This window comes from Galeopterus variegatus, unplaced genomic scaffold (assembly GCF_000696425.1).
Source record: "Galeopterus variegatus unplaced genomic scaffold, G_variegatus-3.0.2 Scaffold1067, whole genome shotgun sequence".
In the NCBI taxonomy this organism is placed as follows: Eukaryota; Metazoa; Chordata; class Mammalia; order Dermoptera; family Cynocephalidae; genus Galeopterus; species Galeopterus variegatus.
In genome coordinates, this window is record NW_007727178.1 from 128,728 (window position 1) to 154,891 (window position 26,164).

At 38.1% G+C, this 26,164-nt stretch overlaps 1 protein-coding gene across 5 annotated transcripts in view; it reads left to right on the forward strand.

Annotated features, from left to right (window-relative positions):
- The window catches only part of ORC4 (origin recognition complex, subunit 4), an 84,110-nt gene that overhangs the window by 36,342 nt on the left and 21,604 nt on the right, over nucleotides 1-26,164 (forward strand). For 4 of the 5 annotated variants that reach the window (XM_008574585.1, XM_008574582.1, XM_008574583.1 and 1 more), the window contains exons 2-5: nucleotides 17,422-17,495; nucleotides 17,766-17,842; nucleotides 18,454-18,544; nucleotides 25,985-26,060. In XM_008574585.1, coding sequence (XP_008572807.1) covers nucleotides 17,439-17,495; nucleotides 17,766-17,842; nucleotides 18,454-18,544; nucleotides 25,985-26,060 — 301 coding nt within the window. In that variant the 5' untranslated portion in view covers nucleotides 17,422-17,438. The remainder of the gene's footprint in view (nucleotides 1-17,421; nucleotides 17,496-17,765; nucleotides 17,843-18,453; nucleotides 18,545-25,984; nucleotides 26,061-26,164) is intronic. The other variant, XM_008574586.1, reaches the window with a different exon arrangement.

Below are 26,164 nucleotides of genomic sequence, written 5' to 3' on the forward strand. Positions count from 1 at the left end.
GCTCAGCCAGTGAGCGGGAACCGGTCTCCACATGGGATCCGAACCCTCGGCGGGAGCGCCTCCGCACTCCCAAGCAGCGCACTCTCCAGTGCGCCACCGGGCCAGCCCAGACTTGTGTATGTTTAACCATCCTTGCATCTCTTGAATGAATTCCAGTTGACTGTGTTATATAATTTTTTGATGTGTTGCTGTGTTTTATTTGCAAATATTTTATTGAGGATTCTTATATGTCTATGCTCATCAAAGATATTGGCCGATTGTTTTCTTTTTTTTGTTGTATCTTTTTCTGGTGTTTGTATCTGTGTGATGCTGGCCTCATAGAAGGAGTTTGGGCGAGTGGCCTCTTTTTGAAATAGGTGGAAAGAATTGGTATTCATTTCTCTTGAAGGGTTTGGTAGAATTCAGCAGTAAAGCCATCTGGTCCCAGGCTTTTCTTTTTGGGGAGATTGCCAATTATTGCTTCAGCTGCATTGCTTGTTACTGGTCCATTTGGTCTTGGTAGTTTGTATGCATCCAGAAGTCTGTTCATTTCCTCCAGGTTTCCAAATCTGTTGATGTAGTTTTTTATAATAGTCTCTAATGATTCTCTGTATTTCTGTGGTATTCGTTGTAATGTCTCCTTTTTTATTTCTGATTTTTGTTATTTGGGTCTTCTCTTTTCTTTCTAGAGCTGCATAGATATCGAATGATCTGGTTGGAACCCTATTTTCCCCGTTTACTTGGTTTTTGCAATCTGTGAGCTTTTATTGGAATACGTTTGCCACATTATAGCAGAAACACCTGTCTTTCTCCTTTTTCCCTCATTTTTTTTTCCTTTTTGTCTTTTTTCGTGACCGGTAACGGGATCGCAACCCTCAGTGTCGCGCCCGTACCGCAACTGGCAATGGGATCGCAACCCTCGGTGTTGCGCCCGCACCACGCTCAACCAGTGAGCAGACCGGTCTGTATATGGGATCCGAACCCTTGGCGGGAGCACTGCCGCACTCCCAAGTGCCACACTCTACTGAGTGCGCCACCGGGCCGGCCCTTCTCTTTTCTTTTTTTAAGTTGTCTAAGCCAATATGTGTATTTTGTTTATCTCTCAAAAAAAGGGTGGGGGGTTTGTTTCATTGATCTTTTGTATCATTTTGGGGGTTTCTATTTCATTTAGTTCTGCTCTGACCTTAATTATTTCTTTCCGTCTACTAATTGTGGGGATGGATTGTTTTGTTTTTCCAGTGTAGCCTTAGGTTGTTAATTTGAAATCTTTTTATTCTTTCCGTGTAAGCATTTATTTCAACAAACTTCTCTCTTAGTACTGCTTTTGCAGTGTCCTACTGGTTTTGGTATGATGTGTCTCATTTTCATTAATTTTGAGAATTTTAAAAAAATTTTCTGTTTTGTTTCTTATTGGACCCATAGGTCTTTCAGCAGCATGTTGTTTAATTTCCTTGTTTTTGTATAGTTTCCAGAGTTTGGCTTGTTATTGATTTCTGCTTTTAGTCTGTTGAGGTCTGAGAAGATACTTGAAATGATTTCAGTTTTTAAAAATTTGTTGAAACTTGATTTGTGACCTAACATGTGCTCTATCCAGGAGAATGTTCCATGTGCAGATGAGAAAATTGTTTATTCTGTGGTTGTTTGATGAAATGTTCTGTACATGTCTGCCAAGTCCAGCTTGTTTAAAGTGTGGGTTAAGTCCTCTCTTTCTCTGTTGATTTGTTGCCTAGATGATCTGTCCAATGTTGAGAGAGGGGTGTGTTCAGGTCCCCAGCTGTTATCATATTTGGGTCTGTCTCTTTCCTTAGGTCTGTTAATATTTGCTTTATGTATCTTTGTGTTCCAATGTTGGGTGCATATATATTTGATTGTTATGTCTTCTTGCTGAATAGATCCCTTTATCATTATATAGTGGCATTCTTTCTCTTAATAGTTTCTGGTTTAAAGTCTGTTTTATATGACATAATAATAGCTGGTCCTGCTCATTGTCGATTTACATTTGTGTGGTAAATCTTTTTCCATCCCTTCACTCTTAGTCTGTGTGTGTCTTTACAGGTGAGGTAGTCTCTTGTAGATCCTGTAGTTGGATCTGGCTTTTTAATCCAAGAAGCTAGTCTGTTTTTTGAGTGGGCAATTTAATCCAGTTACATATAGGGGTATTACTGAAAGGTATTGTCTTACTTCCGGCATTTTATAGATTTTCATTTGGATGTTAAAAATATTTTGTTTCTTTCCCTTTTTTTTTTTTTTTTTCCTTTTTTTGTCTTTTTTTTACTGACCGGTAACGGGATCGCAACCCTCGGTGTTGCACCTGCACCACGCTCAGCCAGTGAGCGGGAACCGGTCTCCACATGGGATCCGAACCCTCGGCGGGAGCGCCGCCGCGCTCCCAAGCGGCGCACTCTCCAGTGCGCCACCGGGCCGGCCCTTGTTTTTTTCCCTTTTTTTTTTTTTTTTTCCTTTTTTTGTCTTTTTTTTACTGACCGGTAACGGGATCGCAACCCTCGGTGTTGCACCTGCACCACGCTCAGCCAGTGAGCGGGAACCGGTCTCCACATGGGATCCGAACCCTCGGCGGGAGCGCCGCCGCGCTCCCAAGCGGCGCACTCTCCAGTGCGCCACCGGGCCGGCCCTTGTTTTTTTCCCTTTTATCGTTGTTGGTGTTTATTGGTTTTTGTAGGTGGTAGGGTACAGTTTCTTTCTCTTTTCCTTTGCATTTTTGTTCTACCAGTGGGTTTTATTCTTTCTTGTGTATTCATGGTAGTGATTATCATTTTTTTGGATTCCAGATGCAGGATTCCATTGAGGATTTCTTGTAGGGCTGGTTGTGTGGTGGTGAACTCTCATAGTTTTTGTTTGTCTGGGAAATACACAACTCATTTCTGAAGGATAGCCTTGCTGGGTATAGTATTCTTGGCTGGCAGTATTTTCCTTTTAGTATTTTGAATATATCATTCGATTGCTCCTGGTGTGTTGAGTTTCTCTTGAGGGTCTTCCATTAGTCTGATGGGGAATCCCTTGTAGGTGACTTGATGCTTTTCTTTTGCTGCTTTTAGGATTCTTTGTCATTGAGTTTTGCCAATGTGACTATAATGTGCCTCAGAGAGGACCTTTTTGGATTGTTATCTGTTTGGGGAACTTTGAGCCTCCTGAATCTGAAGGTCCATGTTTCTCCCCATACCTGAGAAGTTTTTTGCTATTATTTCATTGAATATATTCTTAGTCCCTTTTCATTCTCCTCCCCTTCAGGAATATTCATGATTCACATATTTGTACCCTTAAGGGTTGCCTGCTATCTCTCTTAGATTTTCTTCATTTTTTTCCTTTTTTGTCTTTTTTACTGACCGGTAACGGGATCACAACCCTCGGTGTTGCGCCCACACCGCGCTCAGCCAGTGAGCGGGAACCGGTCTCCACATGGGTTCTGAACCCTCGGCAGGAGCGCCACTGCGCTCCCAAGTGGCACACTCTCCAGTGCACCACTGGGCCGGCCCAGATTTTCTTCATTTTTTTAAAATTCTTTTTTTTTTTTTTTTTGGTCTACCTGAGTTTTTTTTTTTGTTTTTTTTTTGTTTTTTTTCCTTTTCTCGTGACCGGTAACGGGATTGCAACCTTCAGTGTCGTGCCCGTACCGCAACCGGCAACGGGATCGCAACCCTTGGTGTCGCGCCCGCACCACACTCAACCAGTGAGCGGACCGGTCTGTATATGGGATCCGAACCCTCGGCGGGAGCACCACCGTGCTCCCAGGCACCACACTCTACCGAGTGCGCCACCGGGCCGGCCCACACCTGAGTTATTTTGAAGAGACTTTTTTCAGGATCTGAAGTTCTTCTGCTTGCTCTGTCTTTCTGCTTAAGCTCTCAGGTTAATCTCTGTAAATTTCCTCCTTAATATCCTGGATAGTTTTCTCAGTTCACTGTGTGGTCTACCTGCATCATCTTTTATCTCTTTGGGTTTCCTTAAGATTTTTTTTTTTCCCCCACCCTTGGCTTGGTGTCGCCCACACCGCGCTCAGCCAGTGAACGCACCGGCCATCCCCAAATAGGATCCGAACCCGCGGCCTCGGCCCTCCCAGCGCCGCACTCTCCCGAGTGAGCCATGTGGTCGACCCAAGATTTTTACTTGGAATTTCTTTTCAGTCATTTCAAGGGTTTCCTACTCTAAGGGGTCTAATACTTGAGAGTTACTGTCTTCCTGTGGTGGACTCATATTTTCTTGTTTTTTCATATTTCTAGTATCTCTATGTTGATGTCTGGTCATCTGGTAGAGCGGTTACTTCTTCTGTTACTCTTCTTTCCTGTACTGCGCTGGTGACCCTCCATGTGTCATTGCAGTTGACTGGTAAGCAGTCCACCTTCACAGTGTCAGTGGCTGCTTCAGCTGCTGTTGTGGTAGCAGGCCACTCTTGCAGCAGCAATAGTTGTGGAAGTGGGTTTGGGCTGCTCACATGACAATGGTGGCTGTTTGGCAGTGCCAGTGGTGGTTGCTTGGCAGTGCCAGTGGTGGTGGTGACTGCAACAGTGGCAGTTGTAACAGCTGCCCTCTTGGCTTTTCTGTTCATAGTGGTGGCCTGCACCACTATGGTGTGTGCAGTGGCAGTGGGGTTATCTTCCAGCTGTGGCAGTCGTGGCTGCAGCTGCAACTGCCTCCCTGTGGTGTCCTTGGCAGCAACGGGGTTATCTCGTGGGTTACAGCAGCACTTGTGGCTGAAACTGCCTCCCTGGCATCTGCAGTGTCCACAGCAGCTACAACTGCCACTCTTGTGTCTACCATGTCTGCAGTAGCAGTGGGATTACCTCATGGGGGTGGCAGCAGTGCCAGTGGCTGCAACTACCTTTCTCATATCTGTGCTGTCCTTGGTGACAGCAGAGTTATTTCATGGTGGTAGCAATGCCAGTGGCTGCAGCTGCCTGCCACACATATGTGGTGTCCTTGGCTATGTGTTTGGTAGCAGCAGGGTTATATCATGGTGGAGGGAGCAGCACTGGCAGCTGCAGCCATTTCTCTTGCATCTGCATCATTTCTTGTGGCAGTAGGGTTATCTTTTGGCAGCTGCAGCAGTGCCAGTGCCTGCAGCTGTCTCCCTTGCATCGGCAATGGTGGTAGTGGTTGCTATTGTCCTCCTTGTATCCACATAGTCTGCTACTGCAGTGACAGGCAATCTGCAGGACTGCTGTTCTGTGGGAAACTGTTCTGTGATGGGTGACAGTTCCCGGACTGGACATTGGCTCTGGCAACTGTGGCAGCAGTGGCAGTGGGTGCGTTTTGATCTTCTCTTCTGCAGGAAGAACATGTCCTGGGCACCTCTAGTTTGCCATCTTCCTAGAAGTCTCCCTTAGAATTGTCTTTTTTTTTTTTTAAGCATTTTATTTTGTAATCGTAGATTCACTGAAGTTCTGTAAATAATATGTAGAATCCTGTGAATCCATCACCCAGCTTCTCTTAAGGGTGACATTTTATATAAAACTACTGCAGTATCAAAACCAGGATATGGACATTGGAGTAACACTGTTAACTAGACTGCACACCTTATTTAGTTTTCACCAGTTTTTATTTGCACTGACTGGTGTTCATGTGTGTGTAATTCTCTGTGATTTGATCCAGTATATGAATTTGTGTGAGCACTACCATAATCAGGATACACAAATGTTCTGTTACTACAGTGAAATTTCTTCATGCAGCACCTTTTTTAGTCATACCCATCTCTCTCAATCCTGTCCCTGTCTCTTGGCTACCATGAGTCTTTTTTTCATCTCTATAGTTTTGTTATTTCAGGAAATGCTATATGCCCTTGAGATCCGTCCAAGCTGTTGCATCTATCAATAGTTAACTGATTTTTTTTTTTTTTGCTTATATTCCACCATATGTATATTCCAGTTTCTTTAATCCCATTGGCTTGTTGAAGGGCATATGCATTGCTTCCAGTTTTTTGGCTATTAGTGTTACTAGTTTTTGTGTGAACACAAGTTTTTATTTCTCTGGGATAGATACCAAAGAGTACTACTGCTGAGCTGTATGGTAAGTGTATGTTTAGTTTTTTAAGAAACTGCGAGAAAGAAAGTTTACAGAGTGGCCATTCCATTATACAATCCCACCAGTGGTTGTATAGGAGATCCGGTTTTTCTATATCTGCACCATCTTTTGAGTCATCCTCTCTCTTTTATATTAGCTGTTCTTATAGGTCTGTAGAGATATCTCATTGTGGTTTTAATTTGCATTTTCCTAATGGGTGATGATATTAAACATCTTTTTTTTTTTTTTTTTTTTGTTTTTTTTCGTGTCCGGCAACGTATCGCAACCCTCAGTGTCGCGCCTGTACCGGACCAGGACTGGCAACGGGGTCGCAACCCTCGGTGTCGCGCCCGCACCTCGCTCAGCCAGTGAGCGGGAACCGGTCTGTATGTGGGATCCGAACCCTCGGCAGGAGCGCCGCCGCACTCTCAAGCGGTGCACTGTAGCAGTGCGCCACTGGGCTGGCCCTTAAACATCTTTTCATATGCTTACTTAGTACCCATATATTTCTTTGGTGAAATATCCACTTACTTACATCTTTTGCCAATTTTTTAATTGGATTGTTTCTTTTTCTGTTGTTGAGTTTTGAAGGTTCTTTATATACAGGTCCTTTGTCAGGTATGTGGTTTGCAAATATTTTCTCCCAGCCTGAAGCTTGTCTCTTCTTCTATAATAGTAGAATTTCCTTTTGAAATATTCTTTATTATATAGTGTAGATTTGACCATTGCTTGAAGGAGCGAGATGTGTTAAAGTAGGCTTTGGACTAAGACTTTATTTACCATCAGAATTTATGTAGGTTGTAAGATATACATCATAGTGGTGTGTTTGTTATTTCTTTCATGAATGATGGCTTCACTGAAGAAAGATGAATATTCTTAATAGTTTACATGAATTATATTTGATACAAAGAGGCAGATTAGATATGTAATCTGAAACCTCAGATATTTTATTTAGCTTTTCTGAGCAATGCTTTCTTAATCCATGAAATGAGTAAAATATCTTTTAATTCCACAGTGCTGTAAAATAGCTAATGTAGCTCTAAAAAATAAGGCATATTGTCAAAGCCCTCTTTCAGTCCATCACATTACCTAGGAGACAGTTATTCCATGGTTTCTTGTGATTTTTAGATGTTTGTGGTACACCCTTTTTTATGGTCAAGAGTATCTTAAACCAGAATTAAGCATATTATTTCATGTTGCAAAAAAAATTCCCCCTCCTCCCCACCATAACTGTCATATAAGAAAAAAGAAAAAAAAAACTTAAGTGAAATAAAATAATACTTTAAAAAATAATTAAGGTAAAGATTCTCAAGGAAGATGCCTTCTGTAGACATGAAAGTTTGCTAGAATGTATCCTACGGCAGCTGAGAAGACCACTTTGCTCCTAAGAGAGTAAATTCTTAAGGTACAAGATACCAGTTCAGTATTCTTTTCTCTATTTCCAATTTGGGAGCCTGGAGACAGAGGCCTTTTGATGGTTGAGATCTTGGCTACCTAGCTTATACAGGGGTACTTCGAAAAGCTTGAGGAAAAATAGAACTAAAAGATAATGTGAATCTTTTTATGAATTTGTGAAGTACCCTCATGAAGTAAAAGGGAAACAATTCTGCTTGCTATCTATCAAGTTCCAGCTCAGGTGAGGACCTATTAGGATTTCCAGAGAATTAAAAAACAGTATTACAAGGGTTGGCCTTCTAGTTGTCAGTATATGAAATTAATAAATATTAGCATAAAATATGTCACCGTGGCCATTCTTCCTTCAAGTTATCAAAATGTGTTTGTACTTCTCCTTTAAGACAGTTGGTAAAATAATTGTTGGTTAATAGTATAACTTGGTTTGGTTGAAATCCTGACCCTTCCTCTAAGCTTTTTGATGTATTTTATAGTTTTAGTTTTCTTAATTATTAGATAAAAATTATGTATGTTTATGGTGTACAACATAATATTTTGATATATGTATACATTGTGTAATGACTAAGTCAAGCTAAGTAACGTATTTATTACCTTACTTAGTTCTCATCATTTCATGGTAAGAACATTTCAACTCAACTCTCCTAGTATTTCAAGTATACCATACATTGTTATTAACTATAATCACCTTGTTGTTGTGCAATAGATCTCCTGACTTTATTTCTCCTTCCTAACTGGAATTTTGTGTCCTTTGACCATCTTCCCAGTCCCTTTTCCACAAACCCCTGGGAACCTCCATTCTACTCTTTACTGCTATGAGTTCAACTTTTTTAGATTCCACATACAAGTGAAATCATGGCAGTATTTGTCTTTCTGTGCCTGTCTTATTTCACCTAACATGATATCCTCCAGGTGCTTCCATGTTGTATCACATGACAATATTTTCTTCTTGTTTAAGGTTGAATAGAGTTCCATTGTGTATATGTACCGTGTTGTCTTCATCCATTTATCTGTTGATGGCTACTAAGATTGATTCCATATCTTGGCTATGGTGAATAATACTGCAATTTAATTTTGGGGGGAACCTCCATACTGTTTTCCATAAAGGCTCTACTAGTTTACTTTCCCAGCGACACTATACAAGGTTTCCCTTGTTTCACTATCCTCACCAACACTTGTCATCTTTCTTCTTTTTTGATGGTAGTCTTCCTAATAGGTGTGAGATATCTCATTGTGGTTTCGATTTGTGTTTCCCTGATGATTAGTGATATTGAGCATTTTCTCATATAGCTGTTGGTGATTTGTATGTCTCCTTTTCAGCAGTGTTTTTTCAGGTTCTTTGACCATGTTTTAATTGGGTTACTTGTTTTCTTCGTGCTGAGTTGAGTTCCTTATATACTTAGGATATTAACCCCTTATTAGATGTATCATTTTTAAATATTTTCTCCTTACTTTGTTGACTGTTTCCTTTGCTGTAAAGAAACTTTTTAGTTTAATGTAATCCCATTTGTCTATTTTCAATTTTGTTGCTTGTGCTTTTGGGGTCATATCCTAACAAATCTTTGCCAATATCAATACCAAAAATCTTTTCCCCTGTTTTTTTGCTAGTAATTTTATAGTTTCAGCTCTTATGTTTAAGTCTTTAATCCGTTTTGAGTTGAGTTTTGTATGTGGTATGAGATGTGGGTCCAGCTACATACTTCTGCGTTGGATATCCAGTTTTCACAACACCAGTTATTGAAGAGACTATATATTCCTAGGATTGAGTGTCCCCCCAAAACTTGGTCCCCACTATGACACTGTTAAGGGGGTGGGAAATCCTATTATGGTAATAGAAAAGTGGGGCCTTGTAGAGGTGATTAGATTTAGGAACATGCCATAGTGAATGGATTAAAAATGGTGGTCAGGGGCCTGGTTCTGAGGACTTTAAAAGGAGAGTGAATGAGGTGGTTGGCTTCTTGCTCCATCTGCTCTCTCTGCTTCCACCATCTTGTAATGTGAGGGGTCATTGTCACTACCACCAGATGTGTACTTTGGACTTTGGACTTCACAGCCTCCGAAACTGTAAGCAATAAATTTCATTTTCTTTATAAATTATCTAGTTCCGTGTATTTTGTTATAAACCATAGAAGCAGACTAATACTTTATCCTTTCCCCATATTATATGATTGGCACATTTGTTGAAGATCAGTGGCCCATAAATGTATGTATTTATTTCTGGGCTCTCTATTTTGTTTCATGTTCTGCATGTATTTTTTGTGCTAGTACCATTCTGTATCAGTTATCATAGTTTTGTGTAGTAGATTTTGACCTCGGATAATGTGATGCCTTCAGCTTTGTTCTTTTTGCTAGAGATTGTTTTGGCTATTTGGTGTCTTTTGGGGGTTTGTATGAACTTAGAATTGTTTTTTCTGTTTCTGTGAAAAATGTCACATGAATTTTGATAGTGGTTACACTGAATATGTAGATTACTTTGGGTAGCATGGACATTTTAACAATACTGATTCTTCCAGTATATCAACATGGGGCATTTTTCCTTATATTTGTGTCTTCTTCAGTTTCTTTCATCAGTGCTTTATAGTTTTCAGTGTATAAATCCTTTACCTCTTGGGTCAAATTTATTCCTAAGGGTTTTGGAGGTGGGGTTTGGTTTGGTTTGATTTTTTGATGCTATTGTAAAAGGGATTGTTTTCTTAATTTCTTTTTCAGATAGTTTATTAATGATATTGGCACAATAGAAATGTTATCGATTTTTATATGTTGATTTTGCATCCTGCAACTTCACTGTATTCTTTAATTAGTTCTAACAGTTTTTTTTTGTAAAGTCTTTAGGGTTTTCTCTACAGAAGATCATGCCACCTGCAAAGAGAGAATTTAATTCCCTCCTTTCTGATTTGGTTGCTATATTTCTTTTTTTCCTTAATTCCTCTGGCTAGGATATCCCGTACTTTGCTAAACAGAAGTGGCCACAGTGGGCATTCTTTTCTTCCTTTTGTTCTTAAAGGGAAAGCTTTCATCATTTCATCATTGAGCATGATGTTAACTGTCACCTTCTCATATATGGCCTTTATTGTGTTGAGGTACATTCCTTCTATTCCTGATATGATGACAGTTTGTATCATGAAAGGATATTGAATTTATCAAAAGCTTTTTCTGCATCTATTGAGATGATGATATGATATTTTTTATTCTGTTAATGTGGTATATCACATTATAAATTTGCATATGTTGAACTATTCTTGCATCTCAGGGATAAATCTCACTTGACGTGTTAAATGATCTTTTTAATGTGCTCTTTAATTCGGTTTGCTAGTATTTTGTTGAGGATTTTTGCATCTATGTTCATCAAGGGTGTTGGCCTAGAATTTTCTTGTAGTATCCTTGCCTGGCTTTGGTATCAGGGTAAGATTTGTTTCTAACTGTTCTCTACTCTTCAATTTTTGGGGAAGAGTTTGAGAAAGGTTCGTATTAGTTCTTTAAATTTTGGGTAGGAGTCAGCTGTGTTCCTAGGCTTTTCTTTGAAGTGAGATTTTTGGTTACTGATTCAATCTCCTTACTCATTATTGTTCTATTCAGATTTTCAGTTTCTTCACAAGTCAGTCGTGATAGGTTTACGTGTCTAGGAATTTATCCATATCTTTTGGGTCCAATTTGTTGTATGTAGTTATTCATATTAAACTTTTATGATCCTTTATATTTCTTTTTTTTTTTTCCTTTTTGTCTTTTTTTCGTGTCTGGCAACGGATCGCAACCCTCAGTGTCGCGCCCGTACCGGACCGGGACCGGCAACGGGATCGCAACCCTCGGTGTTGCTCCCACACCTCGCTCAGCCAGTGAGCGGGAACCGGTCTGTATGTGGGATCCGAACCCTCGGCGGGAGTGCCACCATGCTCCCAAGCGGCGCACTGTAGCAGTGCGCCACCGGGCCGGCCTGATCCTTTATATTTCTGTGGTATCTGTTGTAATGTCTCCTCTTTCATTTCTGATTTTATTTATTAGAGTCTTCTCTTTTTCTCAGTCTAACTAAAGGTTAGTCAATTTTGTTTATCTTTTCAAAAAACCAACTCTTGGGCCGGCCCGTGGCTCACTCGGGAGAGTGTGGTGCTGATAACACCAAGGCCATGGGTTCGGATCCCATGTAGGGATGGCCGGTTAGCTCACTGGGTGAGCGTGGTGCTGACAACACCAAGTCAAGGGTTAAGATCCCCTTACCGGTCATCTTTTATAAAAAAACAAACAAACAAAAAAACCAACTCTTAGTTTTGTTGATCTTTTCTATTGTTTTTTAGTCTCTATTTCTGCTCTTTTCCTTGTTATTTCTTTCCTTTTACTAATTTGGGCATAGTATTCTTCTTTTTCTAGTTCTTTGAGATGGAACATTAGGTTGTTTATTTGAGATCTTTTTTAATGTAGGCATTTATTGGTATAAAAACATCTCTCTTTTGCTGCATCTCATAGTTTTGGAATGTTGTGTTTTTATGTTCAGTTATCTCTAGATTTTTTTTATTTGTATTATGATTTTTCTTGGACTCGTTGTTCAGGAACATATTTAATTTCCTCATATTTGAGAATTTTCCAAATTTCTTTTTGTTTCTGATGTTTAGTTTCATAGTATTGTGCTCAGAAAAGACATGATTTCAGTTAAGGCGTAACATATGATCTATACTGGGAATGTTGTATGTGTGCTTGCTTGACAAGAAGAATGTATATTCTGGTGCTGTTGGATAGAATGTTCTATATATGTCTGTTAGGTTCATTTGGTTTAAAGTTTAGTTCAAGGTCACTGTTTTCTTTTTGGTTTTTTCTAAAGATGATCTATCCATTGTTGAAAGTGGAGCTTTGAAGTCTCCTACTGTTATTGTATTGCTGTCAGTCTCTCCCTTCAGATCTTCTAATATTTGCTTTATATATTTAGCTGCTCTGATTGTGGGTACATATGTATTTACAATTCTTATACCCTCTTAAACTAATTCCTTTATCACTATATAATGATTGTATTCATCTGTTTCTGTTGTTTATAACATAAATACCTGGAAATGGCCGATTTATAAGGATACCAAAATTTATTGCTTACAGTTTTGGAGTGCAGGGAACTCATCTGGTGAAGTTATTCTATAGCAATACAGGGTGTCACATGGTGAGAATGACAGAGCAAAGAGAGAGGCTCACTGCTCTCCCTTTAAAGTCCTCAGAACCATGCCCATGACCATCATTTTTAATTCATTCACTAAGCATGGTTCTCAGAATCTAATCACCTCTTCAAGGTCCATCTTTTAATTCCCACATTAGGATTTTCCACCTTCTTAACAGTTGCAGTGGGGATCAAGCTACTAACACAAAAACTTGGGGGACACAATCTATATCTCTTTTCCCCTGTTGCCCAAAGTTTATGTCCTTCTCACAAGTAAATACATTCATTCCATCCCCAAAGTCTTAACTTGTTTCAGTTCAGAAAGTACAAAGTTCAGAGTCTCATCTGTGAAATCAGAACAAGTTATCTACTTCCAAGGTATGATGGTGGGATGAATATTAAGTAGATATCCCCATTCAAAAAGGGAGAAATAGGCCAAAAGAAAGGGATAACAGGTCCTAAGCAAGTCCAAAACCCAGCAAGGTAGACATTAAATCTCAGAGCTGGAAAGTCCTATTTCTTGTCTCCATGTTTGACATCCTCTTCCACGTTGGTGTGGGGTTTGGGTCCCCAAGTCCTCATGCAGCTCTGCTTTTACAACTTTCTGGTCTGAGGCTATGCTTTAGCTCTCTCGGGCTGGTATTTCATGCTAGTACAAGTCTGGGGTTCCAATGGTGGTCCTGTTCCCCTGGCTCCATTAGGCATAGCACTGAAGGGGTTTCTCTGCTGCAGCTCTGACCCCACATTTCCACTTGGCATTTCTCTAGTGAAGGCTCTTTGTGGTGACTCTGCCCTTGTGTCAGATCTCTTCCTGGCCACCAGGCTTTTCCATACATCTTTTGAAATTGGGGAGGAGGCTTCCAAGCCTTCACAACTCTGCCATTCTGCAAGCGTGCAAACTTAGCACTTCGTGGACACTGCCAAAGCTTCTGGCTTGTATCTTCCAAAGCTGCAGTTCCAGCCACACTTAGGGCCAGTGTAGCCACATCTGGAGCAGCCAAAGTGGCTAGGATGCTGGTGCTGAAAGCAGCTTCCTGAAGTGGCCCGTGGAGGGCACTTCAGGCCTGTTCCCTGAGACTATTCTGTCCCCTAGGCCTCTGAGCCTGTAATGGAAGGGATGGCCCCAGAGGATTCTACAGTGTCTCAGGACCTTTTTCCGCCTTCTCTTAATAATCCCTTTGTTTTGTACTAATCATCTTAGCACCACTGAATTTTTCTCCTGAGAATGCTCTCTGCTTCTCTGCAAATTTTCCAAATCATTATACTCTGCTTCCATTTTAATTATACATTCTGGTTTCACATCATACCTTTTCTGCCATAACTCAGTGTGGCATATTGCAAGTAGCCATGCAGCTTCCAGAATGCTTTGCTGCTTAGAAATTTCTTCTGCCAAATGTTCTGGGTCAGCACCTTTAAGTTTCACATTGCATAGAACTTTTGGGCATGAACAGAATGCAACCAAATTCCCTGGCAGTTCATAGCAAGAATGATCTTTGCCCTAGTTTCCAATAAGTTACTTCTCATTTACATCTGAGACCTCCTTAGTTACAGTTCATATTTCCATAAGCATTCTAGTCATCACCATTTAACCAGTCTCTAAAATATTCCAAACTTTCCCTGGTTTTCTTGTCTTCTAAACTCCCAGCAGCATGTCGGATTTTTGTCTTGCTCCTCCAAATTCTTACGGCCTCTCCTCTACACCTAGATTCAAAACTACTTCCACATTTTCAAGTGTTTATTATAAGCAACATACCACTTCTCTGGTATGAGTTTTCTGTATTAGTTCATTTCTGTTGCTTATATCATAAATACCTGAAACTGGGTGATTTATAGAGAAAACAGATTATCATGCTTACAGTTTTGGAGGCTGGGAAGTCCACAGTGCGGGGAGCCCATCTGGTGAGGTGACTACAGCAATGCAGTGTCACATGGCAAGAATGGCAGAGCTAAGAGTCTCACTGCTCCCCTTTTAAAGCCCTCAGAACCATATCCATGGCCTCCATTCTTAGTCCATTCACTAGGCATGGTCCTCAGAGTCTAATCACCTAGTAGTCACAGTGGGGATCAAGCTACTAATACATAAAACTTGGGGGACAGAATCCATATTAATGAACTCTGTCTCTTTTTAGTTTTTGACTTAAAGTCATAGAAGGATTCATATTCTTTTAATTTGATTGTTTCACAAACTTTTGAAAGTATTCTCATAAGTATAGCTACCCCTGCTTTCTTTTGATTTCTGTTTGCAAGGATTAACTTTTTTATTCCTTTACTGAAAGTGAAGATCTCCATTTCTTTGAGGTCAGTTGCTGGAGCTGTATTCCGTTTGTGTTTCATATTTGCCTGATTCTGTTTTTCTTGTAGTCTTGCACTGGAGTCTGTGCATTCGAAGGAGCAAACAAACCTTCCAGTCTTTATAGACTGGTTTTAGTAGATAAAGTCATTCTCTGTGAAATTCCTGGACTGATGAGATCTCCCTGGGATCATGGTCAAATGGGGTTGGTGCCAGGCTGCTGCTGAGTCTTCAGTGGCATCCATGGTTGATGGGCCTGTTATCAAGAGCTCTAGCAGTGGTGAAAACCTGTCTGTTCCCTGGGTGCTAGACTGTCTTCAGGACCATGGTCCATACTGGGGTGAGGGTCTGCAGATGGCAGGTCTGTTACCAGGTGTGCAGACAAGTGTGGCTTCCTCCAGGACCCTGGGAGGGTTTCTGTTGGATCACTTGATGGATCCCTGGACAGGTAGTACTGCCTCAGTACGTGGCTGAGTAGGGCTGTAACTGAGTCACAGGGCTGCTTTAGGGTCTACAACTAAGACTGAGGTCTTTGTCTCTAGGGTCATGGATGTGTGTGTCTTCCGACAGTCCCTGGGTGGGTGGGCTTGCTCTCAAGTCTCGTTGAGGGGGTAGAACTGTTTTTCAGGACTGTTTCAGGCTCTGTCGTGGAACCTAGGTTTGGTAGCCTGCTTGTTGGAATGCAAAAAGGCCTGCCTCCTAGGACCCTGGGCTTACAGAACAGCTCTCTGGCTGGGGCTGATATTCAGGGATATTGTAGGATCTGCTCTGGGACTGAAGACAACAATCCTGCCCCATAGACACAGGCATGTCTCCTGGCCGGTCCCTGCTGATGCAGGATTGCTGTCAGGCTATGGCTGAGAGGGGAGGTTGGCAACCTTGTACTGATGGCCTAGATAGACAAGTCTCTTAGCAGTTCCTCTTGCAGGCAGGATTGTTCTCAGACAGCTAAGAGCAGCAGGAGCTGAGATTCATGGTCGTTTCTGGATCTGCTTTGGGAATGGAGGTCAGCAAGCCTGCCTGCCTGCCCTAGGGACTGAGATAAGCATGTCTTTTTCTGGGTTCTTGTGCGAGAACAAGAGTGAGAGAAAACCATAGTGAGAGTAGCTGGAGCTGAGTTAGAAGGTCGTTTCAGTGTTCATAGTTGAAACTAAGGAGGGTGAATCTGTCTGCTGACTTCTCCTGGGCTCCTTTGCAGATGGCTTTGGTAGCAGGACCAAGGCCAGACAGAGTTATAAGTGAGGCTTTAGGGCTATAGGCTCATTTCTGGATCTGGAGTTGGGAACACAGTTGCCTAGTGTGATACTTGGGTAAAGGTCTACCTTCTCAAAATGGCCTTTCTAGGTCTTGGGCTCCACCAGGGTTTCACAGACTCATCCTTACATCCAAGGCTCTCAAAGGTACTTTTGTTTGTGGATGTATTGCAAAAGTAGTGTTGCTGTGTGGGGATAAAAGTGGGGGAAGGGGAGGTGCTCCTATTCCGCCTTGCTGCTGTCATCCTTACATCATGATAACATTAATCATCGGTGATTTGATGGTAGGTCCGCTTATCTTGAATTTGTGAGTTCTGGAGATCAGAAGTTCCAAAATGGCTTTAACTGGATGAAAATCAGGGCATTGACAGGGCTTCATTTCTTCTGGAGGCTCTAGAGGAGACCAGAGTACATTTTTTTTAAGTGTATAACTTTGTTAGGTTCAAATCCTGGCTCTTCCACCTACACACTTTCTGATTTTGGTCAAGTTACTTAACCACTCTGTGTCTTCTAATCTTAAAGGGAGATTATAATCGTATTTATTCTGTAGGCTTATTTTGAGGATTAAATGAGTTGGTAAATGCAAAGCATTTGTAACAATTCCTGGTACCTAAGTAAAGACTGCTTAAGCTATTATTACCTAACTATTAAAGTACTCCTATAGGAGATCAGTGCTAAGAAAATTAGATCTTTTAGCCAAAGGCATTTGTCTATGTTGCCCTCAACGAAAATTTTGCAAAAATCATAATTTTTTTCATTAGTGTTTTTTTTTCATTCTAGCTGTCACTTCTTTGCCAATTTTATTTTGGGCATTACGTTAGCTTGGAATATAAAAATGTTCTCAATTCAGGGACATTGGCAATTAAACAGACAATTTTGTTTAGTAAAATTTGATTATGGATAAAAGAAATACAGGCATGTGTGGGTGTTTATGGAAGAGGCATTTAACCTGGTTTGTGATGATTATTTGTGTATGGGTATTGAGTGGAGTAAGGAAAGGAAGGTTTTCTATAAGGAATGATCCTGTGGGATGTATGGGTGGGTGAAACATTCTGTATAAAGGAAACATATAGGTGAAAAAAGAAAAAGGAAGGAAGGGAAGGTGAATAGTAGATTTAAGGGAAAGGGAGGAGTAGTTGTTGAGAGCCATATGAAGTGTCATATGAGAGTGTCGATTAAGCCTATACCTGGACAGCCATTGAAGATTTTTAAAGTTTGAGAAATTTGAACATTTTTCAAATTTGAAAACTTGTATTTATTTTGATTCTAGAATAGTAAATTCTTAAGTAATCTTTTTAAGCCAGTAGTGTTTATTATATTCATGCTAACTTTTTTTTTTTAAGGATTTGAATTTGTTGAAATGAGCAGTCGTAAATCAAAGAGTAACAACTTAATACACACAGAGTGCCTTTCACAGGTTAGTATGTATTTTCATTACTCTCAAGGCCTCTTGTTGAAATCTTCACAGCTAAATTCTCATCCTTTCCCTGGAACTTGAAATTGATGAAAAGAGCCATTAGTTTTATAACTCATGCAAATGGCGACAGAACTCTTGAGGACAAGTATTTAGGGAGGGTTGAATTGACTTATTAATACCTACTCCTGACTGCTATAAATGTACTTTCTCATTCATTTTTATTGCATGTGTAGTATTTTTATTTATATGTATTTACTTTATCTTCATCAGGTACAAAGAATTTTACGTGAAAGATTCTGTCATCAGAGTTCACATAGTAATCTGTTTGGAGTGCAAGTACAGTACAAGTAAGTCTAGCTATCCCCTTGTCTGTTATAAACCTATTTCATGTGCCCTCCGGGTTTTGCAAAAATTATTTTGTACGTGTTTGATCTTAAATAAGGCTAGTGAATACTTAGGAATTAGTGAATACTTGCTGTTTATATAGAAACACTGAATATTATGAAGCAGAAGCAGATACACATATTTCCATAATGAGAAAGCCCTTTAACTTTCAGTCTTGTTTTGTTTCTGTTATCTGGTACTATGGGAAGAATTCTGACCTTCTTGCCCTTAATACCTGGCAGCCAGCTATGGAGTAAATGGGCAGAGTGGTAGTAGAAAAGGGATTCTGAATCCAGTAGTTGCCACTGTTGTCCCTTGTCCCTACCATCATAAAATCAATGTATTCCAAACTTACCAGGTTTCCTCTTAGTTTCCAGAGACTCAGCACTGGCCTGTTCTCTCTTCTCTTGTGTTCTTCTCTGTGGGACTATTTAGAGCCTAAGTCAAAAGTCCGGAGGGAGTGAAGAGAGGAATTTCCGTGTATATTCAAATTCAGCTTTTAAAAAGTACTACATTGCAAATTATTTCAGCTTTATGTTTTTTCTTTAATTTTGACCTATTTATATAATTTTAGACACTTAATTGAGCTGCTAAAAAGAACTGCTATCCATGGAGAAAGTAACTCTGTGCTTATTATTGGACCTCGAGGATCAGGAAAGACCATGGTAAAAACTATTGATTTCTGGTGTTTCTTTGCACTGGTAGGCATGTGATGATTCTTATTTCAGATAACACTGAAAATGTTTTTCATTTCATTATTTTGTAATTAACATTTTGTTTTTTGTTTTTGTTTTCTTTAAATCATAGATGACAATGTAAAAGCCTTAGAGTGGTATATTTGAATTGAGCATACCTTTTTTACCTTATTTTTCTTCCCAGTGACAAGTTTTCAGTTGATGTTTGTTCCATCATGGTCTTCTGTCCTTGAAGAATTAAGAGATTGCCAAGGGAACAAGAGAGCTGTCCACTTAGCTCAGTTGGTTAGAGCATGGTGCTGATAACACCGAGGTCCAGGGTTGATCCATATATAGGCCAGCTGCTAAAAACAAACAAACAAAAAAGAAACTAGCATTTATTAAACATGTACTTTGTGCCTTTTATCTATATTCTCTCATTTATTCTTTATGTTAACTCTCAAGGTACATTTTGTTTCTTTTTGTAGATAGAGAACTATTATAACATGCATTCTTCCCCCCCCCCTTTTTAATGTTTATTGTTTAATCCTAATGTAAGCAGTTTTTTCATATGTATAGTCACATCTTCTATAATTCTCTTCTATTTTCCCTCTTTATCATATTTTCTTAGTTACCTCAGTAAGATATTTTTACTTTTTTCCTCTTCATTTTTTCCTTTTACATTCTTTATTCAATATAGGAGACAAATATGGGTGTTAACATTTGAAAATCTTACAGTTTAATTTCACTGATATTTTAGGTAGTTTTTACAATAGGACTATTTGACTGATATGTTTTTGAGCTTGCTAGAATATTTTAAATACATCAAAAGTTATTTTGCATAACTTGTAACATGGCTAGGTATTGAATTATTGGGTCACAGTTTTTTCCCTTTGGAATTTTATAGATTTTACTCAGTTTTGTGTTTTGTGCAGAAACTCCAAGGACAGGCTTTTCTTTCTTGCTTCTATAAATTATTTTATCCCTCTGGATTGGCTAGATTATGCAGTCATAACAGCCCCAAATCTTAGTGGCTTAACCCAATAGAAGTTTATTGATTCTCTTTTTCTTTGCTCAGTGTGGATCAACAAAGGGGTGCTGTTATTTGTATTCCCTCAAGTGGAGTGGTAGAGCTTATCTCAGCATGTTCTTCCACAAGCACCCTAGTAGAGGAAAGGGAGCACTGTAAATCATGGACACACTCTTAAAAGTTCCTATTCAGAGGTGATCAGAGTACATCTTCTCATAGTTCACTGGCTAGAGTGAGTTACATAGTCACTCCTAACTTCAAGAGAGCAAAGATGTACATTCCTACTAACTAGAAGGAAGGTAAACCAGAAATATGTGGTGAATGTCACTAATGATCACCATCATTAACTTGTTTTAGGTTAGTGTGTAATTTTTTTTCTGTCTGTATGTTTGTGGAATTTTTTTATCTTTGAAATGTGAGAAATTCAAGGGCTATGTCTAACTGTTGGTCATAAAAACTGATATTCTTCAGACCTTAGTATGAATTTAAAGGATAATTTTTTTTCCAGATTTCATTATTTTATTATCTTTGGAAAAGTCATCATCTTATGAATATTTAGATAAAATTTAATTCTTCAAGGAGCACCGTAGTGATACTCTTGTATCAGTAGAAGTAAAAATGAGATGTAGGAAATCAGTACGTTAGATATTCCATAGTCAGTTGTGCATCTTGAAACAAAATAACTTTACAACAGAGAAGTTAAATCTCAATGATTTGTACCTCAGAGTGTCCAGCCTAAAAATACAATTTAAGCAGTTAATGACTGAATTTACTCAGAACTTCATCTTGGAAGTTGGTCCCTGAAGAATTGGAGAAATTTCAGGAAAAAGGAAATAAAGCTAGTAAACACTTATATAAAAATATTCAAGTAAATACAAATGAAGTAAATACCATTTCATTAGTAAATTAGCTAAAATAGATTTTTTTAAAACAGAAAAATTGAGCAGATAATATTGAAAGTTCCCATATAACCCTCCCCCCAACAAATGCACACAGTTTCCCCTATTATTAACATCTTGACTTACTGTGGTACCTTTGGTATAATTAATGGACCAATATTGATACATTATTAACTAAAGTCTGTAGTTTAATATTCATTCTTTGTGTTGTATACTTTTATGGGTTTTGACAAAGGGATAATGTCATGTATACACCATTACAGTGTCATACAAAATAATTTTATCACCCTAAAAGTCCCCTTTGCTTCACTTATTTATTCCTCCCCATAAACTCCTGGCAACCACGAATCTTTTTAGTCTCCATAATTTTTACTCTTCCAGAATGTCCTATAGTTGGAATCATAAAATATGTAGCCTTTTCATGTTGGCATCTTTCACTTAGCAGTATGGATTTAAGGTTCCTCCTAATCATTTTATGGCTTGTGTATTAGTCCATTTTGTGTTGCTTATAACAAAATAACTTGAAACTGGGTGATTTATAAAGAAAACGAAATTTATTGCTTACAGTTTCTGAGGCTAAGAAGTCCTAAGTCCATCTGGTGATGGTGACAGTGACCCAGAGGTCTCACATTGCAAGATGGTGGAAGCAGAGAGAGCAAGAGAGAGACGTACTCTCTTCTTTTAAAGCCCTCAGAACCACGCCCTGACCACCATTTTTAAACCATTCACTACTGCAGGGTCCTGCAACTCAATCACCTCTTCAAGGCTCCACCTTTCAATAACCATAATAGGATTTCCTACCCTCTTAACAGTCACAGTGGGGGCTAAGTTTCTAATACATAAAACTTGGGGGACACAATTCAAGCTTCAGGGAGTTTCGGGGGACACAATTAAATCCACTACAGCTTGATAGGTCATTTATTTTAATCACTGAATAACATTCTATCATATACATGCGTGTACCTTGGTTTATCCATTTGCCTATTGAAGAGCATCCTGGTTGCTTCCAGTTTGGCATTTATGAATAACGCTACTATAAACATTGGCATACAGCTTTTTATGTGGATGAGTTTTCAACATAGTTTTCAACTGTGTATTGGGTAAACACATAGGAGCACAGTTGTTGCTGGATCATAGAGTAAAACTATATTTAGTTTTGTAAGAAACTGCCAAACTGCCTTCCAAAGTAGCTATACCATTTTGCTTTCCCACCAGCAATGAATGAGAATTCCTGTTGTTCCACATCCTGACCAGCATTTGCTATTGCCAATTTTTTTTTAAAGTTTGCCCATTCTAATAGGTGTACAGTGGTATCTTATTGTGGTGTTTACTTACAATTCTCTAATGACATGCGATGTTGAGCATCTTTTCATATGCTTATTATTCATCCGTGTATCTTTGGTGAGGTGTGTTATGCCCATTTTTAAATTGGGTTGTTTTCTTATTAATACCTTTACGAAAATGTGTTGTTTTCTTATTAATACCTTTATAAAAATGGGTTGTTTTCTTATTAATACCTTTACAAATTCTTTATATATTTTTTATTTTTCAGTCATGTTTTACAAATATTTTCTCCCAGTCTGTGGCTTGTCTTTTCATTCTGTTAAGTGTGTTTGGCAGAAGTTTTTAATTTTAATAAAGTCCAATTTATCAAGGTTTTCTGTCATAGATTGTGATTTTGGTGTTGTATCTAAAACCTCATCACCAAATCCAAAGTCACCTAGATTTTTTCCTATGTTATCTTCTAGAAGTTGTACTTTATATTTAGGTCTGTGATTCATTTTGAGTTAATTTTTGTGAAAAGTGTAAGGTCTGTGTCTAGATTCTTTTTTTTTTTTTGGCATATGAAAAGCTATTTGGAGAAAAAGAGTAAAACAGAAATCAGAATCTTCAGTTTTTTTAGTGCTAATGTGAATCATAGTGTGTTTCAAATTTCATTTTCGAAGTATTTGTTGCTAGTATGTAGGCAAGCAATTGGCGTTTGTATATTACCTTGTATTCTGCCACCTTGCTGTAATTGCCTGTCAGTTTCCAGGAGGTTTTTTGTTGGTTCTTTGAGATTTTCTTAGACAATCATGTTTTCTGTGACTAAAGACAGTTTTAATTCTTCTCTATGTTTATACCTTTTATTTCCTTTCTTGTCTTACTGCACTAGTTATTCATAGTCTGCGTCTGAGAATTGATCATAAAATTAACTGATATTCTGCAAAACCTTTTAATATTAATTTTGATCTTCACTCAGAAATAACGTTCTTTTATTTTTGAATATTCTCCTTCATTTCTTCTTGTCCTTTCTTAGAATTAGAGCATCCAGTTATTAAACCTTTGTTTCCATTCATGTCTGCCATCTTTTTTCATCTTTTTCTTCCTCTCTCCTCTCACTCATTGTTCTACCATATTTCTAATGTGATTTTCTTTGCTGTCAGTTTTGTTGTTACTTCTAATCAAATACTGCATTTTAGTTTTCTAACAGTCTTTTCTGCTTTTCTAGCTCCTTATCATGCACCTTCTTAGTCTTCTGTTTTGTGTTTGTTTATGACATATCTAAGTCTGGCTTAAACAGACCAAAACATTTACTTCATATAATATACACTTTGAGTAGAGATTACTCTTTTTCGTCAGCGTGGTGTTTCTTTTCTTTCATGATATAGCATCTTTTTATGAACCCCTATGTTGTTTTATTATGTGTCCTCAAGTTTAAAGGAGACAGCATTAAGGTATAGTATTTGTCAGTTAATAAAATGTATTCCATGCTGACAGTTTATGTAGTTGTTATTTCTTAAACCAGAGCCCTGTCCTGGTGTTTTGAAGTCATTTATCTAATATGTCTTCACTGGAATCTGGAAGAATCTCCTCCCTGGTATTCTCTTTTAGTATAGTTAAATTTATTTCCACTGCATAATTATACTTTCAATAGTACAGTTATGTAAATTCAAATTAAAAAGATAAGATTACAGATTATTTAAAATGCTATCCTTTGCCAAACTATCTGAAATTTAAAAAATTCAAAATCTACAGTTAATTGAAAAAGATAACGTTGTGGTTTGTTGTATTGCAAGCATTTTATTTAAAGAGTAGGTATGGTTCCTGGTGGCAGGTAGAGCCCTAGAAAATACTCTTCTATATAGAATTTACTGTAGACAAACTTGCTAGGTGGTTAAGTAGGATATTTCTTTTTGTTGCATATTGGTGAATCTTATGTTTATTAAAATATTTGGAAATAGTGATAGTTGGTAAACATAAAAATCCCTGGATGCTGTCAAGTCTAACAGAATTATCCTGGTATGTTTGTAAAATTAATTTTTAGCTACAAAGGATGTGGAAAGAAGTTAACCAAATTGGCTGTGTTGGTCAGCGTAACATTAATAACTGATTAAACATTTTAGTGTACAGTGTACTTTAAAATACTTGAAAAGATGACAATGTGTTCATGAAAAATCTGACTTAAATTACACAGTTTATACCTTGCTAATTACAAGCAAATTTTAGCAATATCCAAATTGGAAGTAAGATTATTATTTGAAGACATACTTGATAATGCATTTAACTTATCCTTTCAGACCGTACGCACACCTCATAAAACAGTGGGCTGATCCAAGTGGAGCATAATAAATTGGTGTTTCAAATAAGTTCACTGGAAAGAGTGCTATAAACCTGTCATAACTCTTTATGCATATGTAAAATGAAGGTATTATCCCCATTTCATTCTGTAAAGGATTTAAAATGGTTTTCAACAATTCATCAAAACGTAAAAATAAGGATTTATGAATTAAAACAAAAATCAGAACTGAGGAAAATGTAGATGTAAGTAAAATATCAAGAGATGGGGAAAGCAAACAGCAGTTTACTAAGAAAAACTTGCTGAAAGCAGTATTTTAAGGGACCAAGTGTCCCTCAAAGGATATACTTATGTGATATGGTCTGACCTGTTCCAGAGTCAAAGAAGTACCACCTCGCTTTCACGCAGTTCTCAAATGTCACTTCTCAGGGGGGCTATTACTAGTAGTATGACAGTTAATATCTTGAGATAGTCCCCTTTTAAGAGGGCCTAGATTACCTGTGACCTAAGGTAGAATTTCCTATGCTTTAAAAACCATACAAATATACCAGGAATAGCTAGTAGTTTAATATTCAGTTGTGAAATCTAATAATTTCAAATGAGGATATTTGCTTCTTCCTTTTACACAAAAGATGTTGCAGTGACAAAAAGAAGTAATCATATTGCAAATACACATACAGATAGTATTTTTAGTTTCTGAAAATAGTTACCAATTGTCCCAGTGCCTCTGTTGAGTAATCCTTTTTGTCCTCACTGAATTTTGATGCCATCCGTACCAATATTTTGTGCATACAGCTTCTTTTCCTGGACCATTTATTTTGTGATAGTACCCTTCTATTTTAATTTTGGGAGGACGAGTCCTTCATTGTTACTCTTCCTTTAAAAAGAGTTTTTGACTTTTCTTAATTCTGTTCATTTTCAAGTTTTGAAAAATGTATGCAGTGGTTATATGAAGAAGTGTATATGATATTGCAATATAAGAGTGATAGAATATCACAAATCAAAAAAATTAATGTATGTGACATAGAATCCTTTAATTATGAAAATTTGAAGCTTTATAATTGAACAGTTTAAGGTGATATAACACTTTCTGAATATAACTATAAAACTATTATAATAGTAATTATTAGTAGTATATTATTAGTAGTAATTTTTTTCTCTGCAAGCTCTCAGTTTCTTTAATAAGGATTTTCTCTGTACCTAGAAACAGAGGGAATATCTCTTTTTCAACATAGCCTTTTGTTATTTCTTTTCTGATTTTCATTTCATGATAATCTACAAAGTCATTCACAGTATTCCATAGAAATTGATATATTGGAGTAGACTTGTTATCATTTAGCATTGTTCTGCCATATATTTTTCAATAGCTTTTAACTGAGTTTAGCGATTTTTAGTAGAGTGAATGTTAGAGAGACATATAATGTACTAACTGAGACATGAAGTTTATAAGGAGCTGTAGTTTAGTGTGACGTGTAGAGAAATATGTCTTCTAAAACTTGAGAGTTGTTTCTAAACATTTATTAGAAGTTTGGATAGATGATTGAGAGAGTGTGGTATCAATGCTGTCTCTTGTATCTAAGAGTCAGACATGAGATGTTCTAGTTAAAACTTTATCTATAGGGCCGGCCCCGTGGCTTACTCGGGAGAGTGCGGCGCTGGTAGCGCCAAGGCTGTGGGTTCGGATCCTATGTAGGGATGGCCAGTGAGCTCACTGGCTGAGCGTGGTGCAGACCACACTGTGCCAAGGGTTGCAATCCCCTTACCAGTCAAAAAAAACCAAACAAACAAAACAAAAAACTATCTATAAAGAATTTGAAAATTCATTCATTAAAAAGGGCAGTCTGTTTATATTCTGTTCCCACCATTCATAGTTTAAAAAAGAATATGGGCTTCTTTTTATCATTTACCTATTATTAAATATTTTATGAACTTTTTGTGTTTAGTTAGTAAATCATGCTTTGAAGGAACTCACAGAACTAGAAGAAGTGAGCGAAAATGTGTTACAGGTTCATCTAAATGGTAAGTGTGTCATTTTGTCATTAGAAATGATATAAACCATATGGGGTTTTTATATTGTGAAACTAAGTTCACTTGAATGTTTTAATAATTAGATTTTAGAAACT